This window comes from Chiloscyllium plagiosum, unplaced genomic scaffold (assembly GCF_037043375.1).
Source record: "Chiloscyllium plagiosum isolate Xiang-an unplaced genomic scaffold, Cpla_swu_hap1 HiC_scaffold_2, whole genome shotgun sequence".
Classification (NCBI taxonomy): Eukaryota; Metazoa; Chordata; class Chondrichthyes; order Orectolobiformes; family Hemiscylliidae; genus Chiloscyllium; species Chiloscyllium plagiosum.
The window spans coordinates 57,171,448-57,190,067 of NW_028270140.1; the positions used below are offsets into that span (position 1 = coordinate 57,171,448).

General features: G+C 42.1%; 1 protein-coding gene across 2 annotated transcripts in view; it reads left to right on the forward strand.

Moving 5' to 3' along the window:
• Window positions 1-18,620, forward strand: part of LOC122557747 (SH2 domain-containing adapter protein F-like) — a 357,025-nt gene that overhangs the window by 149,161 nt on the left and 189,244 nt on the right. For both annotated transcript variants that reach the window (XR_015760338.1, XM_087996898.1), the window contains exon 3: window positions 15,478-15,681. Coding sequence is in view for 1 of the 2 variants with exons in the window: in XM_087996898.1 (XP_087853024.1) it covers window positions 15,478-15,681 (204 nt within the window). In the remaining variant the exon portion in view is untranslated. The remainder of the gene's footprint in view (window positions 1-15,477; window positions 15,682-18,620) is intronic.

Consider the following 18,620-nt stretch of genomic DNA (forward strand, 5'->3'; position numbering starts at 1 on the left):
GCAGCATCTAAGGACAGGAGAATCGACGTTTCGGGCATGAGCCTGACCTGCTGCGCTTTTCCAGCAACACATTTTCAGCTCTGATCTCCAGCATCTGCAGTCCTCACTTTCTCCTCACATACTCATTACCTCGTGTCCTTGTTTAAATCTGATTATTGACTTTTTTATCATGATTTGGAGATGCCGGTGTTGGACTGGGGTGCACAAAGTTAAAAATCACACAACACCAGGTTATAATCCAACAGGTTTAATTGGAAGCACACTAGCTTTCGGAGCGGCACTCCTTTGATGAAGAGGTGATGCTCCGAAAGCTAGTGTGCACCAATTTAAACCTGTTGGACTATAACCTGGTGTTGTGTGAATTTTAACTTTGACTTTTTTGTGTGCATATGAACCAGTGCTAGAAGCCTGCAGACATTGAAGAAATCTAAGGAGGAAACCTGGTCAAATGTAGTCATGATTTGGAGATGCCGGTGTTGGACTTGGGTGTACAAAGTTAAAATTCACACAACACCAGGTTACCACCTGATGAAGGAATAACGCTCCAAAAGCTAGTGTGCTTCCAAATAAACCTGTTAGACTATAACCTGGTGTTGTGTGATTCTTAACCTTGGTCAAATGTCCTTAGAGTTTGAAAGGATCAAACAAAGTAACTTTGATAGATAGATAAGGGTATTGAAAATGGATCAAACATACAATGCTGTTAGAGAGACTGTTATATTGAAGGAGTTAAAAAATTCACTTCCTGAAATAGTGAGCACTCATGCAAGATCTGAATCTTAAAACTGCAAGAGTAGCAGCAGAAATTACAAATGATTATGAGTTAGTTCATAAATCAAAGTTTGCCTTTCGACATTAGTTTCAATCTGTGAGAGATGGAAATTGAGGAAAAGAGAAATCTTCATGTGGTACGGGAAAAGGAGATCTCATTGAATATAGTAAACATAATTTGCCACAGGTTAGAAAAGAAACCCATGGTGGGGAAGAGAGAAGTAGACGTTATGAAGTAAAGTCACAGCATTGGCAGTTTTAAAAATTATGTGGAGGTGCAGGTGTTGGACTGGGGTGAATAAACTTAAAAATAACACCACACCAAGTTAAAGTCCAACAGGTTTATTTGAAAGTAAAAGTTTTTGTTTCACTGCTGCTTTCACATGAATTTAATGTGGTGTCATGTCAGTTTAAGAAAAGCAGTGGGAAGACAGAGATGGTCAAAGAGGATAAGCCAGTGAGGTTTATTAAAATTATAAAGGAGATCCCAGTGCCTGGTCAGGAGTTGGTTCGTAAGAAAGTACCCCATCTCTTTAAAAGGTTTACCTGTCTGAGTAAGGTTTATGGATGTGCACCAGGAGAACTAAGTAAAGAAATTAAAATTTTAAGAGACAGAAGAGAAAGTCAATCTTTGGTGAGAGATGCCAGAAAAGATGATAATATGTGCAATTCATGGTGAGAAGAGTAGTGCCTCATTTATAGCATAAGGTTGGAGAGTCGTGAAAAGTGGTGAAGTGCTAGTTGGCGTAATAGAGAAATTCTCTGTTCTGGAGATACAGTTTATCCTCTGGATTGATATAGCTGGATCACAGTTTGGAGTGATGCCTACTATGGTTGAAAAGCTCCAGAAAGTATATCCTGGGATTTTTCCTGACTGTGGTAACAAGGTCACAAAGCCACAAGTGGAAATAGAAATGAAAGAACAAAGGTAGAGAAGTTGAAGTTGATTTATCCAAAAGTATTTTTGCTCAAATTGTTGAGGGGAAAAAACAAGAATAGGTGGAGGACAAAGTGGATATTTTTAGTTCAGAGAGTTTAGTTAAATTGCAATAAAAAGATTTAAAAAAAAGCAGAAGTATCAAAACACAAACACAGCAGAAGAATCTGAGTATCTTGTGGAATGTTACTATCTTTAAAATGAAGCCTTGTTGTGGAAATGGCGACCATGTGGGACAGCACAGTTGCTCAATGGTTTGTATTGCTGCCTCACAGTGCCAGAGACCCAGGTTCAATCACACCAAATCCAAAGGTGATTGTCTATGTGCAGTTTGCACATTCTTCCCTTGTCTGTGTGGGTTTCCTCTGGGTATTCTGGTTTCCTCCCACAGTCCAAACAGGTTAGATAAATTGACCATGTGAAATTGCCCATGCTAAATTGTTTATCATATATGTGTGTATATTAAGTGGATTAGCCATGGAAATGCAGGATTACAGGTATAGGGTAGGGGAGTGGGTCTGCTTGGGATGCTGTTTGAAGGGTTGGTGTGTACTAGATGCGCCAAAGGGCCCACTTCCATACTGTAAAGATTCTGTGATTACATATTCAGGCAGATGAAAAATGGGCAGAATTTCATCAAAGTTCTATTACCCATGGGCTATAGAAAGGAGATGTGGCAGGCAGCACATGAGGTACCAGTAAGAGATCATTTGGGGGTCAGGAAAACTTGAGACAAAATACAAAACATTTTTATTGGCCTAAACTACACAGAGATATGGTTAAATTTGGCCAGACATGTTGCGTGTCAGGTAATAGGAAAACCTCAGGCAGAGACAAATACCTATTATACCTATTTTAGCATTTGAAGAATCTTTTACAAGAGTCTTAATTTATTTTGTAGGACCTCTCCCTGAAACAAAAGGTGGGATCAATGTTTGTTGACTATAATGGATGTGTCTACTTGACGTCCGGAGGCCATTTCAATATGCAATTTCACGGCTCGAAGGATTGCAGAATTTTTTTTAACTAGATATGGACAACCCACAGATATAAAAATCAGATCAAGGCTCAAATCTTTCATCAAAATTTCTCAAGGAAGTTATGGAGAGCTTAGGAATAAAACAATTTAAATTAATTGTATCCAATCCAGAATTACAAGGAACATTAAAATTGTGGCATCAAGGTTTAAAACCATGTCAAGTGATTATAGTCAAAACTATCCAGAGGTTTGGGAGAAAGGAATTATTTTTGTATTTTTCACATTTAGGGATGCACATAATGAATCAGCTAAATTCAGTCCATTTGAATTAGTTTTCGTCACGAGGTGAGAGGACCAATGAAATTCATTGAGGAAAGCTTGCTAAGTAAGAGTTCAGAGATGACATATTCGGACAATGTTTCAAATTTTAGGGGAATATTAAGTAGAGTGAGTGAGCTGGCTAGATAGCATTTGAAAGCATGTGATAAAACCGGAAACAGACAAGAAATCCAAAATTTGTAGTTTTGCGGAAGGAGATAACATATTAGTATTACTACCAGTGGTAGATGAAGTTTTAAAACTAAGGTTGCTAAGTCTTATCAAATTAAAAGGAAATGGAGTGGTGAAAACCCTGAATGTGTCATGTAAATATACTTAAATGGTATTTTGATAGGAAAGAAAAGCAAAAAGTGAATGCAGAACTTATTACAACTTGGAGTGAAAAACCAAATCCAGATAAATTTGAATTTGATATTTCTCAAATTAAATTAGATAATGAGTAAATTATTGAGTTCCTTTCTAGAGGAAAATCAAAATGGTCTGAAATAGTACAGTCACACGGAGAGAGTGGGAATAAACTGAGTTACTAGCATGATTATGCATAATGTAGCTTAATTTACAATTAAGCTTGTAAACTCAACCCTTCAAAATTGGCACAGGTTCAAAAAATATGATCAAAGTGCGTTGCAGTGAATGGAGCTTATTCTTAGTAACGTGCGAAAACTGGGTGGTATCCAGCACCTATGTGTTGATTACCACAAAGTCAATGCAGTTCTAAAATCTGATTCGTATCCTATTCCACGGCTGGAAGACTATATTTGAGAATATGGGACAAGCGACTTTTATTTTGAAGCTAGATTTTATCCAAGAGAGCAAAGGCAATTTCAGCTTTCGTGATACTGAACTGACTTTACCATTTTCAAGTTATGCCATTTGGTATGAAAAATGCACCAGTTGCTTTTCAAAGACTAACCAACAAAGTCGTTTTGGGATTATCCGATTGTATGGCGTACATCGATGATCTGATGATTTTAGTCACACATGGAAGGAACATTTGGAGCATGCATTGGAATTGCTCAGTTAATTTCAGAAGATGGGCTTGGTGATAAACCTGGCTAACAGTGAGTTTGCAAAAGCCCAAGTCACATCCCTAGACCATATCATTGGACATGAACAGGAGGCCCCATGGGATTTGAAAACAAAGGGGAGTTTCTGCAACCATCCATGAAAAGGGAAGCACTATGATTCCTGGGACAGAGTGTTTTTAAGTCAAAATTTCATACCAAATTTTAGCAACATGGTTGCTCCACTAATTTGTTGAAGAACTGCAAAACATTTCAGTGGATGGAGGAATGTCTGAAGGCATTTGATAGCCTGAAAGCTGTGTTAACCACTGCCTCCATTGTTAGCCACACCGAATTACGCAAAGTCATTCAAAGGTGACTATCAATGCAAGTGATGTGGATGTCAGTGCAAGAAGACAATAAGAAGATAGAAAGACCTATTGGGTATTTTTCAAGAAAGTTGAAGATTTATCAACAGAAATATACCACAATTGAGAAAGAGACCTTGAGTTTGGTGTTGATGTTGCAACATTTCAGCATTTATGTTGCCAGTAAAGTGTCTGAAACAATTATATAAACTGATGATCCTTTAACATTTGGAAAAAGATATTGCCAGACTGTATAGATGCAGTTTTTTGTTACACCTATTTAATTTGAAAATATACATGTGGCAGAATGATAAAACGGAATTGCCTACACATTGTCTCAACTTTTCTGAAGGAAGATGAAGGTGTTCGGTGGCAGTAGAAATAGAATGAAATGGACTGTAGTATTAAATGTTTGCATGCTTAGGGTTAATATAATATACATGTTATGTACTAATAGTGTAAAACTAATTTTTTTAAATAAAAAGAATCCTTATACATTGCTGGTTCCGCTTTTTTAAAGGAGTCGGTGTGATGATAGGTTTGAAAAGTGTATTTTATATGATGATAGGCTTTGAGAGGTGTACTTTGTCCTGCTTTTTATTTGAAGAGAGGTTTAGAGCCAGAGGTGCTGAAACTACTGAATTGGATTAAGTGTATAAGCAGCAAGTGATAAAGCTAAGTGAGCCCACAACCAAAACATCAGATCTAAGCTGTGCAATCCTGCTGAAACTGCTTGTGAATGGTGGTGGACAATCAAGCAACTCACAGGAGGAAGAGGCTCCACGAATAATCAGCATCCTCAATGATGAAAGAGGCCAACACATCAGTGCAAAAGATAAAACTGAGTCATTCACAGCAATCTTCAGCCAGAAGTGCCGAATGGATGATCTAGCTCAGCCTCCTCTAATGGTCCCTAGTATTACAAATACCAATCTTCAGCCAATTCAATTAATTCCTCATCATATACACTAGGTACTGCAAAGTTTATGAACCCTGACAACACTCCAGTAGAAATTAGCTCAACTGTGCATATCCTATCCTGATACTCTCCCAATGGGATGAGTGTGCAGTTTTCCCGACTCAAGACTTTTGTCAAATTGGCATTTGTCAAATTATGCAATTAACAGGATCAAAACAGAGTCCTGTTTTTGTCATACAGTCACTCATGGGATATGTTCTTGCTTTCTAGCTAATTTAAAAAGGACCACTGAATATTCTAATACTACACCTCCCACACTGACCTTCAGTGGTACACTCACCTGCCCCACTTGTGAATATCTTGTAAATTCACTTAAAATGATTTTACTTTTCTAATCTGTGTCATTGACATGGGTAGTGTTGACGGTCGTTCGGATTCCCCTAGTGTCCCAAAGGAATGCAACAGGGCAACTTCCAACACTGCCATTCACTAAGGGATTCCCTTCTTTATCCCACTGCTGATAACATACCCATAATGGAGAGGCCTGCAACCATTATTGCAGATTGGGATACATCCCTGAAGACAGTGGTATCTCTGTCACATCAGGTTGAGGGTTGGGTCAGTCCGGGCCCTCCACGGGGAGGTTCTGGCACCCTGCTAGCCTGTAATCTCATGTCCCGGATTTAAGAATTATCTTGCAAAATGTCGCTCTTGGCTAGAGTTGTTGCACTTGTACAGCTTGCTTTGAGTTCTTCCTGTCCCTGAGACATTTCCTTTGCCTCTACCTACTGTTAGGTAGGCTGGAGGAGGTGCCCTCTGAGCATGCCTACCACAGCCTCCACCACAACCCTCTACCACATACCCGCAAAACAATTCCCCACCACAACCTCCCACCACACACGCCCACGACACCCCAACCACCATCATCTCCAACATATCCCCCACCACAATCTACCACTACAAACACACCATATCCTCTCCACCACATCCCCTACCACAGCCCCCACCACAACCCCAATGCACTCCACCCCACCACACCTGCCCACCACAACTCCACCACACCTCCACCACACCCCCACCACATTCCCAACCAGAGACCCCACCACACCCCTGCAGCACACAGTTTTTTTATTCTAATTTTTTCCCCACTGTGAAAAGAAATATGTTTTTCAACGAACTCTCGAGTGGATAGAGGGAAAACAGAATATTTACTTATTTGAACTTAAGAGTCATAGAGTCTGACAGCACAGAGACAGGCCCTTTGACCCAAACTGGTCCAAGCCGACCAAAAATGTCCGTCCAAGCTAACCCTATTTCCCTGCACTTGGCCCATATCCTTTTAATCCTTTCCTATCCATGTATTTGTCCAAATGCCTTTTAAATGTTATTAATGTACCCTCCTCAACCACTTCTGCCGGACGCTCATTCCGTATGCATAAAACCCTCTGTTTAAAAATGTTGCCCCTTGGGTTCCCTTTTATTCTCTCTCCTGTAACCTTAAACTGATGCCCTCTAGTCCTCAATTCTGCCACCCTCGGAAAAAGACTGAGAGAATTCACCTTATCCATGCCTCACATGATCTTATATACTTTTATAAGATCTCCCCTCAATCTTGAATGCTCCAAAGTCCTAGCTTGTCCAACCTCGCACTATAACTCAGACCCTTGAGTTCAGACAACATCCTTGTAAATTTCTTCTGCTCTTTTTCCAGTTTAATAACAAAGTGGTCAAAACTGAATGCAGTACTGTTAAGTGCGGCCTCACCAAAGTCCTGTACAACTGTAACATAACTTCCCAACTCCCATACTCAATGCCCTGACTGATGAAGGATAGTGTGCTAAAAGCCTTATTCACTGCCCTGCCTACCTGTGACTCCACTTTCAGAGAACTGTGAATCTGAACTCCAAAATCCCTGTATTCCAATACAATCCTTAAGGCCGTACCATCCACCATGAAACTCCTGCCTTGATTTGACTTTCCAAAATGCAAGACCTCATACTTATCTATATTAAACTCCATTTGCCATTTTCTGTTGCACTTCCCCAGCTGATCAAGGTCGTGCTGCAATTTCTGACAACCTTCCTCACTGTCCACAATACCGCCTATTTTAGTGTCACCAGCAAACTGACTAATGATGCCTTGTACACTCTCATCCAAATCATTGATATAGATAATGAACAGTAATGGGCCCAGCACTAATCTCTGAGGCACTTGACTAGTCACAGGCCCCCAGTCCGACAAGTGTCCTTCCACTTTTACCGTCTGCTTCCTACCATCAAGCCAATTTGCCTGCTCCCCCTGGATTCCATGCGATCTAACCTTCCAGAGTAGCCTACTGTGTGGAACCTTATCTGAAACCTTACTGAAATCCATACTACATCTACTGCCCTGCCCTCGTCAAAATTCCTGGTCACTTCATCAAAGAACTCTAACAAATTTGTGAAGCATGATCTCCCACTCACAAAGCATGCTGACTACTCCTAATCAAACCCTGTCTTTCCAAATTTATCCCTCAGAATCCTCTCAAATAACTTATCTACCACAGATGTTAAGCTTACTGGTCTATAGTTCCCAGGCTTTTCTTTGCAGCTCTCCTTAAATAATAGCACAACATTCACTATCCTCCAGTCTTCCAGGACCTGACCCATGGCTAACATTAGAAAATAGAACAGCGCAGTACAAAGTCTTTGGTCCTCGATGCTGTGCTGACCTGTGGAACCAACCTGAAGCCCATCTATCCTACACTATTCAATATTCATCTATGTGTTTGTCCAATGATCATTTAAATGCCTTTAAAGTTGGCGAGTCTACTACAGTTGCAGGCAATGCTTTTCATACCCTACTACTCTCTGAGTAAAGGAACTATGTCTTACATCTGTCCTATATTTATCTGCCCTCCATTTAAAGCTATGCCCCCTTATGCTAGCCATCACCATCCGAGGAAAAAGGCTCTCACCCACTGATTATCTCATATTTCTTGATTAAGTCACCTCTCAACATTCTCTCTAACAAAACCAGCCTCATGTCCCTCAGCCGTTCCTCATAAGACCTACCATCCATACCAGGCAACATCCTAGTAAGTCTCCTCTGAACCCTTTCCAAAGCTTCTACATCCTTCCTATAATGTGGCAACCAGAACAGTACACAATAATCCAAGTGCGGCCGCACCAGAGTTTTGTACACCTGTAGGATGACCTTGTGGCTCTGAAACTCAATCCCTCTACCAATAAAAGCTAACACACCATGTACCTTCTTAACAACTCAGTCAACCTGGGTGGCAACTTTCAAGGATCTATGTACATGGACACCAAGATTTCTCTGTTCATCTACACTACCAAGATTCTTACCATCAGCCCAGTAGTCTTAATTCCTATTGCTCCTTCCAAAGTGAATTACCTCTCACTTTTCCCCATTAAACTGCATTTGCCACCTCTCAGCCAAGCTCTGCAGCTTCTCTATGTCCCTCTGTAACCTGCACAATCCTTCAGCACTATCCCCAACTCCACCATCCTTAGTGCCATCCCCAAATTTACTAACCCATCCTTCTACGCCCTTATCTAGATAAATATATAAAAATGACAAACAGCAGTGGCTCCAAAACAGATTCTTGCAGTGCACCAGTAATAACTGAACTCTAAGATGAACATTTCCTATCAAACACCACCCCCTGTCTTCTTTCAGCTAGCCAACTTCTGATCCAAACTGCTAAAATCACTGTCAGGCCCATGCCTCCATATTTTGTTCAATAGCGTACCATGGGGAACCTTATCAAACACCTCACCGAAATCCATATACACCACATCTACTGCTTTACCCTCATTCACCTGTTTGGTCACCATCTCAATGAACTCAATAAAGTTTGTGAGGCACAAGCTACCCTTCACAAAACCTTGTTGACTATTCCAAATGAACTTATTCCTTTCTACATGATTCCAAGTCTTATCTCTTATAATCATTTCCAACACTTTACCCACAACCGAAGTAAGACTCACTGGTCCAAATTTACCAAGGTTGTCTCTACTCCCTTCTTGAACAAGGGGACAACTTTTGCTATCCTCCAGTCTTCTGGCACTATTCCTATAAACAATCACAACATAAAGATTAAAGCCAAAGGCTCTGCAATCTTCTCCCTGGCTTCACAGAGACTCGTAGGACAAATCCCATCCAGCCTTACTGAATCCCATCCAGACTTATCTACTATCCTTGCTTGGCCCTAGTCATTCTTTTACTCCTGATATACTTATAGAAAGCTTTAGTGTTTTCCTTGATCCTACCTGCCAACAACTTCTCAAGCCCCCTCCTGGCTCTTCTTAGCTCTCTCTTTAGGTCTTTCCTGGCTAACTTGTAACTCTCAAGCGCTGTAACTGAGCCTTCATGCCTCATCCTCACATACGCCTTCTTTTTCTTCTTGATAAGAGCTTCAACTTCTTTAGTAAACCATGGCTCCCTTGCACAACCACTTTCTTCCTGCCTGACAGGTACATACTTATCAAGGACAAGCAGTAGCTGTTCCTTGAATAAGCTCCACATTTCAATTGTGCCCATTCCCTGCAGTTTCCTTCCCCATCCTATGCATCCTAAATCTTGTCTAACCACATCATAATTGCCTTCCCCTTAGCAATCCTCTTGCTGAGATATTTGTATCATCGATAGTTAGAGGTGAGGTATCGGAAGACTGGAGGTTGGCAAACGTGGTGCCACTGTTTAAGAAAGGCGGTAAAGACAAGCCAGGGAGTCTGACCTCGGTGGTGGGCAAGTTGTTGGAGGGAATCCTGAGGGACAGGGTGTACATGTACTTGGAAAGGCAAGGACTGCTTAGGGATAGTCAACATGGCTTTGTGTGTGGGAAATCTCACAAACTTGATTGAGTTTTTTGAAGAAGTAACAAAGAAGATTGATGAGGGCAGAGCAGTAGATATGATCTATATGGACTTCAGTAAGGCATTCAATAAGGTACCCCATGGGAGACTGATTAGCAAGGTTAGATTTCATGAAATACATGGAGAACTAGCCATTTGGATACAAAACGGCTCAAAGGTGGTAGTGGAGGGTTGTTTTCAGACTGGAGGCCTGTGACCAGTGGAGTGCCATAAGGATCGGTGCTGGGTCCTCTACTTTTGTAATTTACATAAATGATTTGGATGCAAGCATAAGAGGTACAGTTAGTAAGTTTGCAGATGACACCAAAATTGGAGGTGTAGTGGACAGCGAAGAGGGTTACCTCAGATTACAACAGGATCTGGACCAGATGGGCTGAGAAGTTTTGTCCCTTCCCGAGTAAGACCCTCAATATACTGCTTGAGGAACCTTTCCTGAATGCACTTAACAAATTCCATTCCATCTAAGCCCTTAACACTGGCAGTCCCAGCTTATGTTTGGAAAATGAAAATCCCCTGCTGTGAAAACCCTATTGCTCCTGCAATTCTCCACACTCTCCTTGCATGTTTGTTCCTCTAGTTCCCATTGTCTATTTGGTGGCCTACAGTAAAGTCACAATAATGTCACCATCCCCTTCTTATTCCTGATCTCCACCCACAAAGCCTTATTGGATAATCCTTTGTTATTTCATCTCTGATTACGGTTGTGATATTCACCTTAATCTAAATGAAACTGCCCTTCCCCTCCTTCCACCACCTCTGTCTCACCTAAACCACCAGTACCCTGGCATATTAAGTTGCCACCTGCCACCTTCCTGTAATGGCTATAATATCCTAGTCCCGCGTACCTGTCCGCACCCTGAGCTTATCGGCCTTACCTGTCAGCCCTCTTGCTTTAAATAAATGCAATTTAATCCAATAGGCATTCCTTACTCCCTGTCATGTTCCAACCTGACCTGTCTCTTCAACTTACTATTCAGAACTTCCAGAAGGTATTCAACAAGATTCCTCACAAAGTAATATGTAATAAGACAAGAGCCCACAATGTTAGAGGAAGTATATTGGTATGGTTGGAAAATTGGTTAAAGAGCATGAAACAGCAAGTGGAGATAAAGAGTTCTCTTTCAGGTTGTCAATCCGTGACCAGTGGGATTTCACAGGGGTCAATGTTGGGATCATAACTGTTAATAATACATATTAATGATTTGGAGGAATGAAGTGAATGTACTGTGGACAGGTTTGTCGACAGTATGAAAATAGGTGGAAAGACAAGTGCGAGTTTCCAGAAAAGTATTGATAAACATAAACAATAAACCTAATTGAGTGGTCAAAATATTGGCAAATGGAGTCTAATGTGTAAAAATGTGAAGTTTCTAATTTTGAAAGGGAGAACAAAAAAAAACATTATCTAAACAAGCTGCAGAAAGCTGCAACACAAAGGGACTTGGGGTTACTTGTACATTAAGCACAAAAGCTAGTACACAGGTGCAGCAGGTAATCTGGACTAATAATGGAATGTTGACCCTTATTTCAAGGGTTCGGAATATAAGAATAGATATGTCTTAGTGCAGCTGCACAAGATGCTGGTGAGACCACAGCTGGAGCACTGAACAGTTTTGGTTAGCTTATTTAAGGAAACATTTCATTGGAGGCACTTTAAAGAAAGTTCTAGGAGAAAGTGAGGACTGCAGATGCTGGAGATCAGAGCTGAAAATGTGTTGCTGGAAAAGCGCAGCAGGTCAGGCATCATCCAAGGAGCAGGAGAAGGACTCATGCCCGAAACGTCGATTCTCCTGCTCCTTGGATGCTGCCTGACCTGCTGCGCTTTTCCGGCAACACATTTTCAACTTTAAAGAAAGTTCACTTGGATGATCCCTAGTATAGATGGATTTTCATATAAGCAAAGGCGAAACAGGTTTAGACGCTACTCGCTGGAGTTTAGAAGGAAGAGCAGTGACCTCATTGAGACTTGTAAGATTTTTAAGAGGCTGAACAAGATAAATGCTGAGAGGATATTTCCCTTCATGGGAGTGTTTAGGACTAGAGTACATTGTCTCAAAATAAAGGCGCACCAATTTAAGACTAAGATGAGGAGGAGTCATTTTCTTTCCAACAGTTGGTGGGCGGCACGGTGGCATAGTGGTTAGCACTGCTGCCTCACAGCGCCAGAGACCCGGGTTCAATTCCCGCCTCAGGCGACTGACTGTGTGGAGTTTGCACGTTCTCCCCATGTCTGCGTGGGTTTACTCCGGGTGCTCCGGTTTCCTCCCACAGTCCAAAGACGTGCAGGTCAGGTGAATTGGCCATGCTAAATTGCCCGTAGTGGGGTAAATGTAGGGGTATGGGTGGGTTGCGCTTCGGCGGGTCGGTGTGGACTTGTTGGGCCGAAGGGCCTGTTTCCACACTGTAATGTAATCTAATCTAATCTAATCTAATCTAATGTAATCTAATCTAATCTAAAAAAAAAAAGTTATGGTATTTGGAAATCCTTGCCACAGAAGCCTATATATCAGGATCCTTGTGAATATTTAAGGCCCCCATCATATCTTCCTGTGTACTTGATCCTATAGAGCAGTTACAGCCAGGGGATTTATGAACTGTTCCCACAAGTGACTTTTTACCTTTACTGTTTGTTGATTCTACATCTTTAGAACTGAGGTCATCTCCTACAAAACAACTAATGTGATCCTCAATTAACCAAGCTACGCCACCATCTTTTCCTCTCATCGTTCCAAAATGTCAAATACTCGTAGATATTCAGGTCCCAGTCTTTGTCACCTTGCAGTCACAAACTTTGTAAAATGCACATTTAATTAACATTAAATTGTTACAATTTCTGTGCTCATTCAGGTGAAATATCTTTAGTTATACCTTTTACTATTTTTGTGCTTCTGTTGACACACTCTCAAATTTTTCTGTCCTGACAGTCTGATTATTATTACATTTGTTGCTACCTTACTCTGCTTTGTCCTTTCATTTAAACCTAGTAATTCTCCCCTCTCGTGATTCATCGAGACACTCTGTTTAGAATGCCTTCCTCTCTATCATTTCAGTTGTATGACTTGCTAGAATATTGATCCCAGCAAGGAACAGTCCGAATGTACAGCTTTCGCTTTCACTTTCCCCAGTACTGGTGGCAGTTGTCCATGAATCAAAATCTTTGAGCCATGTTTTCAAGTTGCTAATGTAATTTACTCTATGCTAATTTGATGATGGCTGAAATAACAAAGAAATCTGTTAGTTCTACCACTCAGAGCTACTTACAGCAACAATTACAGAACCCCTACAGTGTGGAAACAGGCCATTTTGGCCCAACAAGTCCACACTGACCCTCTAAAGAGTAACCCAGCCAGATCCATTCCCCTACCCTATTACTCTACATTTACCCCTGACTAATGCACCCAACCTACATACCCCTGAATACTATGGGCAATTTAGCATGGCCAATTTACCTAATCTGCATAACGTGCACATCTTTAGACTGTGGGAGGGAACCAGAACACCCAGAGGAGACAACGGGGAGAATGTGCAAACTCTACACAGTCGCCCGAGGCTGGAATTGAACCCAGGGCCCAGGTGCTGTGAGAGAGCAGTGCTAGCCACTGTGCCGCCTTCGTTTCCTTCTTTCGAATAATTTAATGTATTGAATGACTGCATCGACTTTCACACATTGTTTTTGCTTGCCTTCTATTTTGAAAATAGTGAACAAAAAGAACATGCCTCAGAAAGCAAATTAACCTTTTGGTTAGCCTATGGTTCCCACCTGTGAATAATATAACAACACTGCTGCTCATTTTGTGGTGAGATGCCCTTGATGTGCTGATTTGGAACACAGTTCAGTCCCCTGGTGCCTTCATTGTATGGGAGAAGTAATAAAACCTTCCTCAGAGGCTTCAATCTCTTGAGGGCTGTGGTTTGTGCTGTTCTTGAGAGTCACTGATGGACCTTACAGAGGTTCTGGATGTAAATTTGCTCACTGAGCTGGAAGGTTCATTTTCAGATGTTTTGTCATTATACTAGATAACATCATCAGTGAGATTCTGGTGAAGCACTGGTGTTATTGCCCGTTTCTATTTATGTGTTTAGGTTTCCTTGGATTGGTGATGTCCTTTTTTGTGAAGATGCCATTTCCAGTTCTTTTTCTCAGAGTGTGGTAATTAGGGTCCAAGTCAATCATCTAGCAATACTCCAGTGGACAGTGAGGACGCAAAGATCATCAACAAAGGCGCAGCAATCTCTTTCCTCGCTTCCTGTAGCAACCTTGGCTATATCCCATCTTGGCTATATCTGTCCTTGCATTTTTCAAAATTTCCAGCCCATCCTCCTCCTCCTTAACATCAACGTGTTTGAGCATACCAGTATATTTCACCCTGTCCTCACAAATAACAAGTTCCTTCTCACTAGTGAACACTGAAACAAAGTACCCTCACTTTGACCATTTTCTTGTCCTCACATAAGTATAAAGCCTTAGGGCTTTTGTTAATCCTACCTGCCAAGGCTTTTTCATGCCCCTTTCCAGCTGTACTAAATCCATTCTTCACTTCCTAGCCTTGTCTGATCCTTGCCTCCTCAACCTTAAGTAAGCTTCCTTCTTCCTCTTGACTAGATGTTCCACATCCCTTGTGACCCAAGATTCCTTCACCCTACCATCCCTTCCTTACCTCAGTGGGACAAACCTATCCAGCACTTGCAGCAAGTGGCCCCTAAACAACCTCAAAATTTCTGTTGTGCATTTCCCTGAGAATATCTGTTCCCAATTTATGCTCCACAGTTCCTGCCTATTAGCATTGTAATTTCCCCCTCCCCCAGTTAAATATTTCCCCATATCGTCTGTTCATATCCCTCTCCATGACTACCGTAAAGGTCAGGGAGTTGTGATCACTATCGCTGAAATGCTCTCCCACCAAGAGATCTGACACCTGACCTGGTTCGTTACCAAGCACCAAATCCAACATGGCCTCCTGCACACATGACAAAATCTGCTTCATCTAAACTATTTGCACTCAGGAATTTGCAATCAATATTAGGGAAGTTGAAGTCACCCATTGCAACAACCCTACTACTTCTTCACCTTTTTGAAAATCTGCCTCCCAATCTGCTCCTCTCTGCCTCTGGAAAATGAAACAGCAATTTCCTTCATGGTTGTGGTTTTTGTTCAGGTTTGAAGCAACTTGCTAAACTAATTTGATCTTTACATGATCTTTTGATCTTGGTTAGAATGTTCTTTTCTGTTTTGGTTCTTTCTTTTACTCTGTACTCATGAAATTTATTTCTACTGCCCAGAGATTGACAGACAAGAAAACCAGAAGAAAGAATTTCAGCTTTATGACACACCTTATGAACTTGAACAGAACAATACAATCTCAGATACAGAGGGTGACGCTACTTACCTAAAAGAAAGCAAGTTACCACAAGATGACACAAGACCTGCAAAGGAATATGATCAGCCATGGGAATGGAGTAAGATTGCAGGCCCAACTCTTGCAGGTACTAGTTCAAACTTAGTTTTACATGCGTCAGTCAGCTGCATTGCTTTAACTCTATTCTCCCATGTCTCTGATCAGAGGCTCCAGCCAAAGAGTGAATTGGCATTAAGGCTCATAATGCCTATATAGATGACCTAAACCTAGAAAGACAAGTAGGTTTTGCTCACCAATAAATGAGCCATACTGGACTTAAATGTTAACACAGTTTCTCTCTGCATAGATCCTGCTGGATCTGAATATTTTGAGCATTTTCTGTTTCAAGTTCAGATTTCCAGCAAAAAGAGTACTTTACTATTACATTTGATTCAGGTTAAACAAAGTTCAACCTCATCCCTAACAAAACCATCTGCAATCACAGATCATATAACGAGGTATTTTTTTGCATGTTGATTTTCACACAAGTCGTTTCACTATGGATAAGAACAGCCTTCAAATTAACTGTACCAGAGAGAAATTGAAGTCTTTTAACTTGTGCCCAGGCCTGTGTGAAGTATGCATATATAGAACGGCTTTCTAAACATTTTCAACCAAACTCCAAGACACATGGCTAGTTTCAATGCTGTGCCAAATTACCATGGAGTGTGCATAATTGATCAGTCAACTCATGTTTGTATGAGAGGGATACTGTGTGAAAGAAACAGGGAGTGTGCCTGTGTAAGAGAAAGAGAGGCAGGTATATTTGTGTGTGAGAGACGGACACAGGGAAGATGTGTGTGAGAGAGAGAGAGACTGTTGTGTGTGTGTGTGTGTGAGAGAGAGACTGTATGAGAGAGAGAGAGAGACTGTGTGTGTGAGAGAGAGAGACTGTGTGTGAGTGAGAGAGAGAGAGACTGTGTGTGAGAGAGAGAGAGAGAGACTGTGTGTATGTGTGAGAGAGAGAGACTGTGTGTATGTGAGAGAGAGAGACTGTGTGTGAGACAGAGAAGACTGTTTGTGTGAGAGAGACTGTGAGAGAGAGAGAGAGATTGTGTGTGTGAGAGAGAGAGACTGTGAGAGAGAGAGAGAGATTGTGTGTGAGAGAGAGAGACTGTGTGAGAGAGAGAGACTGTGTGTGAGAGAGAGAGAGTCACTGTGTGTAAGAGAGAGAGAGACTGTGTGTGAGAGACTGTGTGTGTGAGAGAGAGAGAGACAGAGACTGAGTGTGAGAGAGAGAGAGACTGTGTGTGAGAGAGAGAAAGACTGTGAGAGAGAGAGACACTGTGTGTGAGAGAGAGAGACACTGTGTGTGAGAGAGAGAGAGACTGTGTGAGAGAGAGAGAGACTGTGTGAGAGAGAGAGACACTGTGTGTGAGAGAGAGAGAGACACTGTGTGTGAGAGAGAGAGAGACTGTGTGAGAGAGAGAGAGACTGTGTGAGAGAGAGAGAGACTGTGTGTGAGAGAGAGAGAGACTGTGTGTGAGAGAGAGAGAGACTGTGTGAGAGAGAGAGTCACTGTGTGTAAGAGAGAGAGAGACTGTGTGTGAGAGAGAGACTGTGAGAGAGAGAGACTGTGTGAGAGAGAGAGACTGTGTGAGAGAGAGAGACTGTGTGTGAGAGAGAGAGACTGTGTGTGAGAGAGAGAGAAACTGTGTGTAAGAGAGAGAGAGACTGTGTGAGAGAGAGAGAGACTGTGTGTGTGTGTGAGAGAGAGAGAGAGACTACATGTGTGAGAGAGAGAGACTGTGTGTGTGAGAGAGAAAGACTATGTGAGACAGAGAAGACTTTTTGTGTGAGAGAGAGACTGTGTGAGAGACTGTGTGAGAGAGAGAGATTGTGGTGTGTGAGAGAGAGGGACTGTGAGAGAGAGAGAGAGAGAGACTGTGCGTGAGTGAGAGAGAGAGAGACTGTGTGTGTATGAGAGAGAGAGACTGTGTGAGAGAGAGAGACTGTGTGTGAGTGAGAGAGAGAGACTGTGAGTGAGAGAGAGAGACTGTGTGAGTGAGAGAGAGAGAGACTGTGTGAGTGAGAGAGAGAGAGACTGTGTGAGTGAGAGAGAGAGAGACTGTGTGTGTGAGAGAGAGAGAGACTGTGTGTGTATGAGAGAGAGAGACTGTGTGTGAGACAGAGAAGACTGTTTGTGTGAGAGAGACTGTGTGAGATAGAGAGATTGTGTGTGTGAGAGAGAGAGACTGTGAGAGAGAGAGAGAGAGAGACTGTGTGTGAGAGAGAGAGAGACTGTGTGTGAGAGAGAGAGACACTGTGTAAGAGAGAGAGAGAGACTGTGTGTGAGTGAGAGAGACTGTGTGAAGAGAGAGAGACTGTTGTGTGTGTGTGTGTGTGAGAGAGAGACTTTGTGAGAGAGAGAGAGAGACTGTGTGTGAGAGAGAGAGAGACTGTGTGTGAGAGAGAGAGACTGTGTGTGAGAGAGAGAGACTGTGTGTGAGAGAGAGAAAGACTATGTGTGAGAGAGAGAGACTGTGTGTGAGAGAGAGAGACTGTGTGTGAGAGAGAGAGACTGTGTGAGAGAGAGAGACTGTGTGTGAGAGAGAGACTGTGTGAGAGAGAGAGGGACTGTGTGTGAGAGAGAGAGAGACTGAGTGTGAGAGAGAGAGACTGTGTGTGAGAGAGAGACTGTGTGTGTGTGAGAGAGACAGAGAGAGAGAGACTGTGTGTTTGAGAGAGAGACTGTGTGTGTGTGAGACAGAGAGAGACTGTGTGTGTCAGGCAGAGAAGACTGTGTGAGTGAGAGAGAGACTGTGTAAGAGAGAGAGAGACTGTGTGTGAGAGAGAGACTGTGTGTGTGAGAGAGAGAGAGAGACAGAGACTGTGTGTGAGTGAGAGAGACTGTGTGTGAGAGATAGGGACTGTGTGTGAGTGAGAGAGAGAGAGACTGTGTGTGTGTGAGAGAGAGAGAGACTGTGTGAGAGAGAGACTGTGTGTGAGACAGAGAAGACTGTTTGTGTGAGAGAGAGATTGTGTGTGTGAGAGAGAGATTGTGTGTGTGAGAGAGAGATTGTGTGT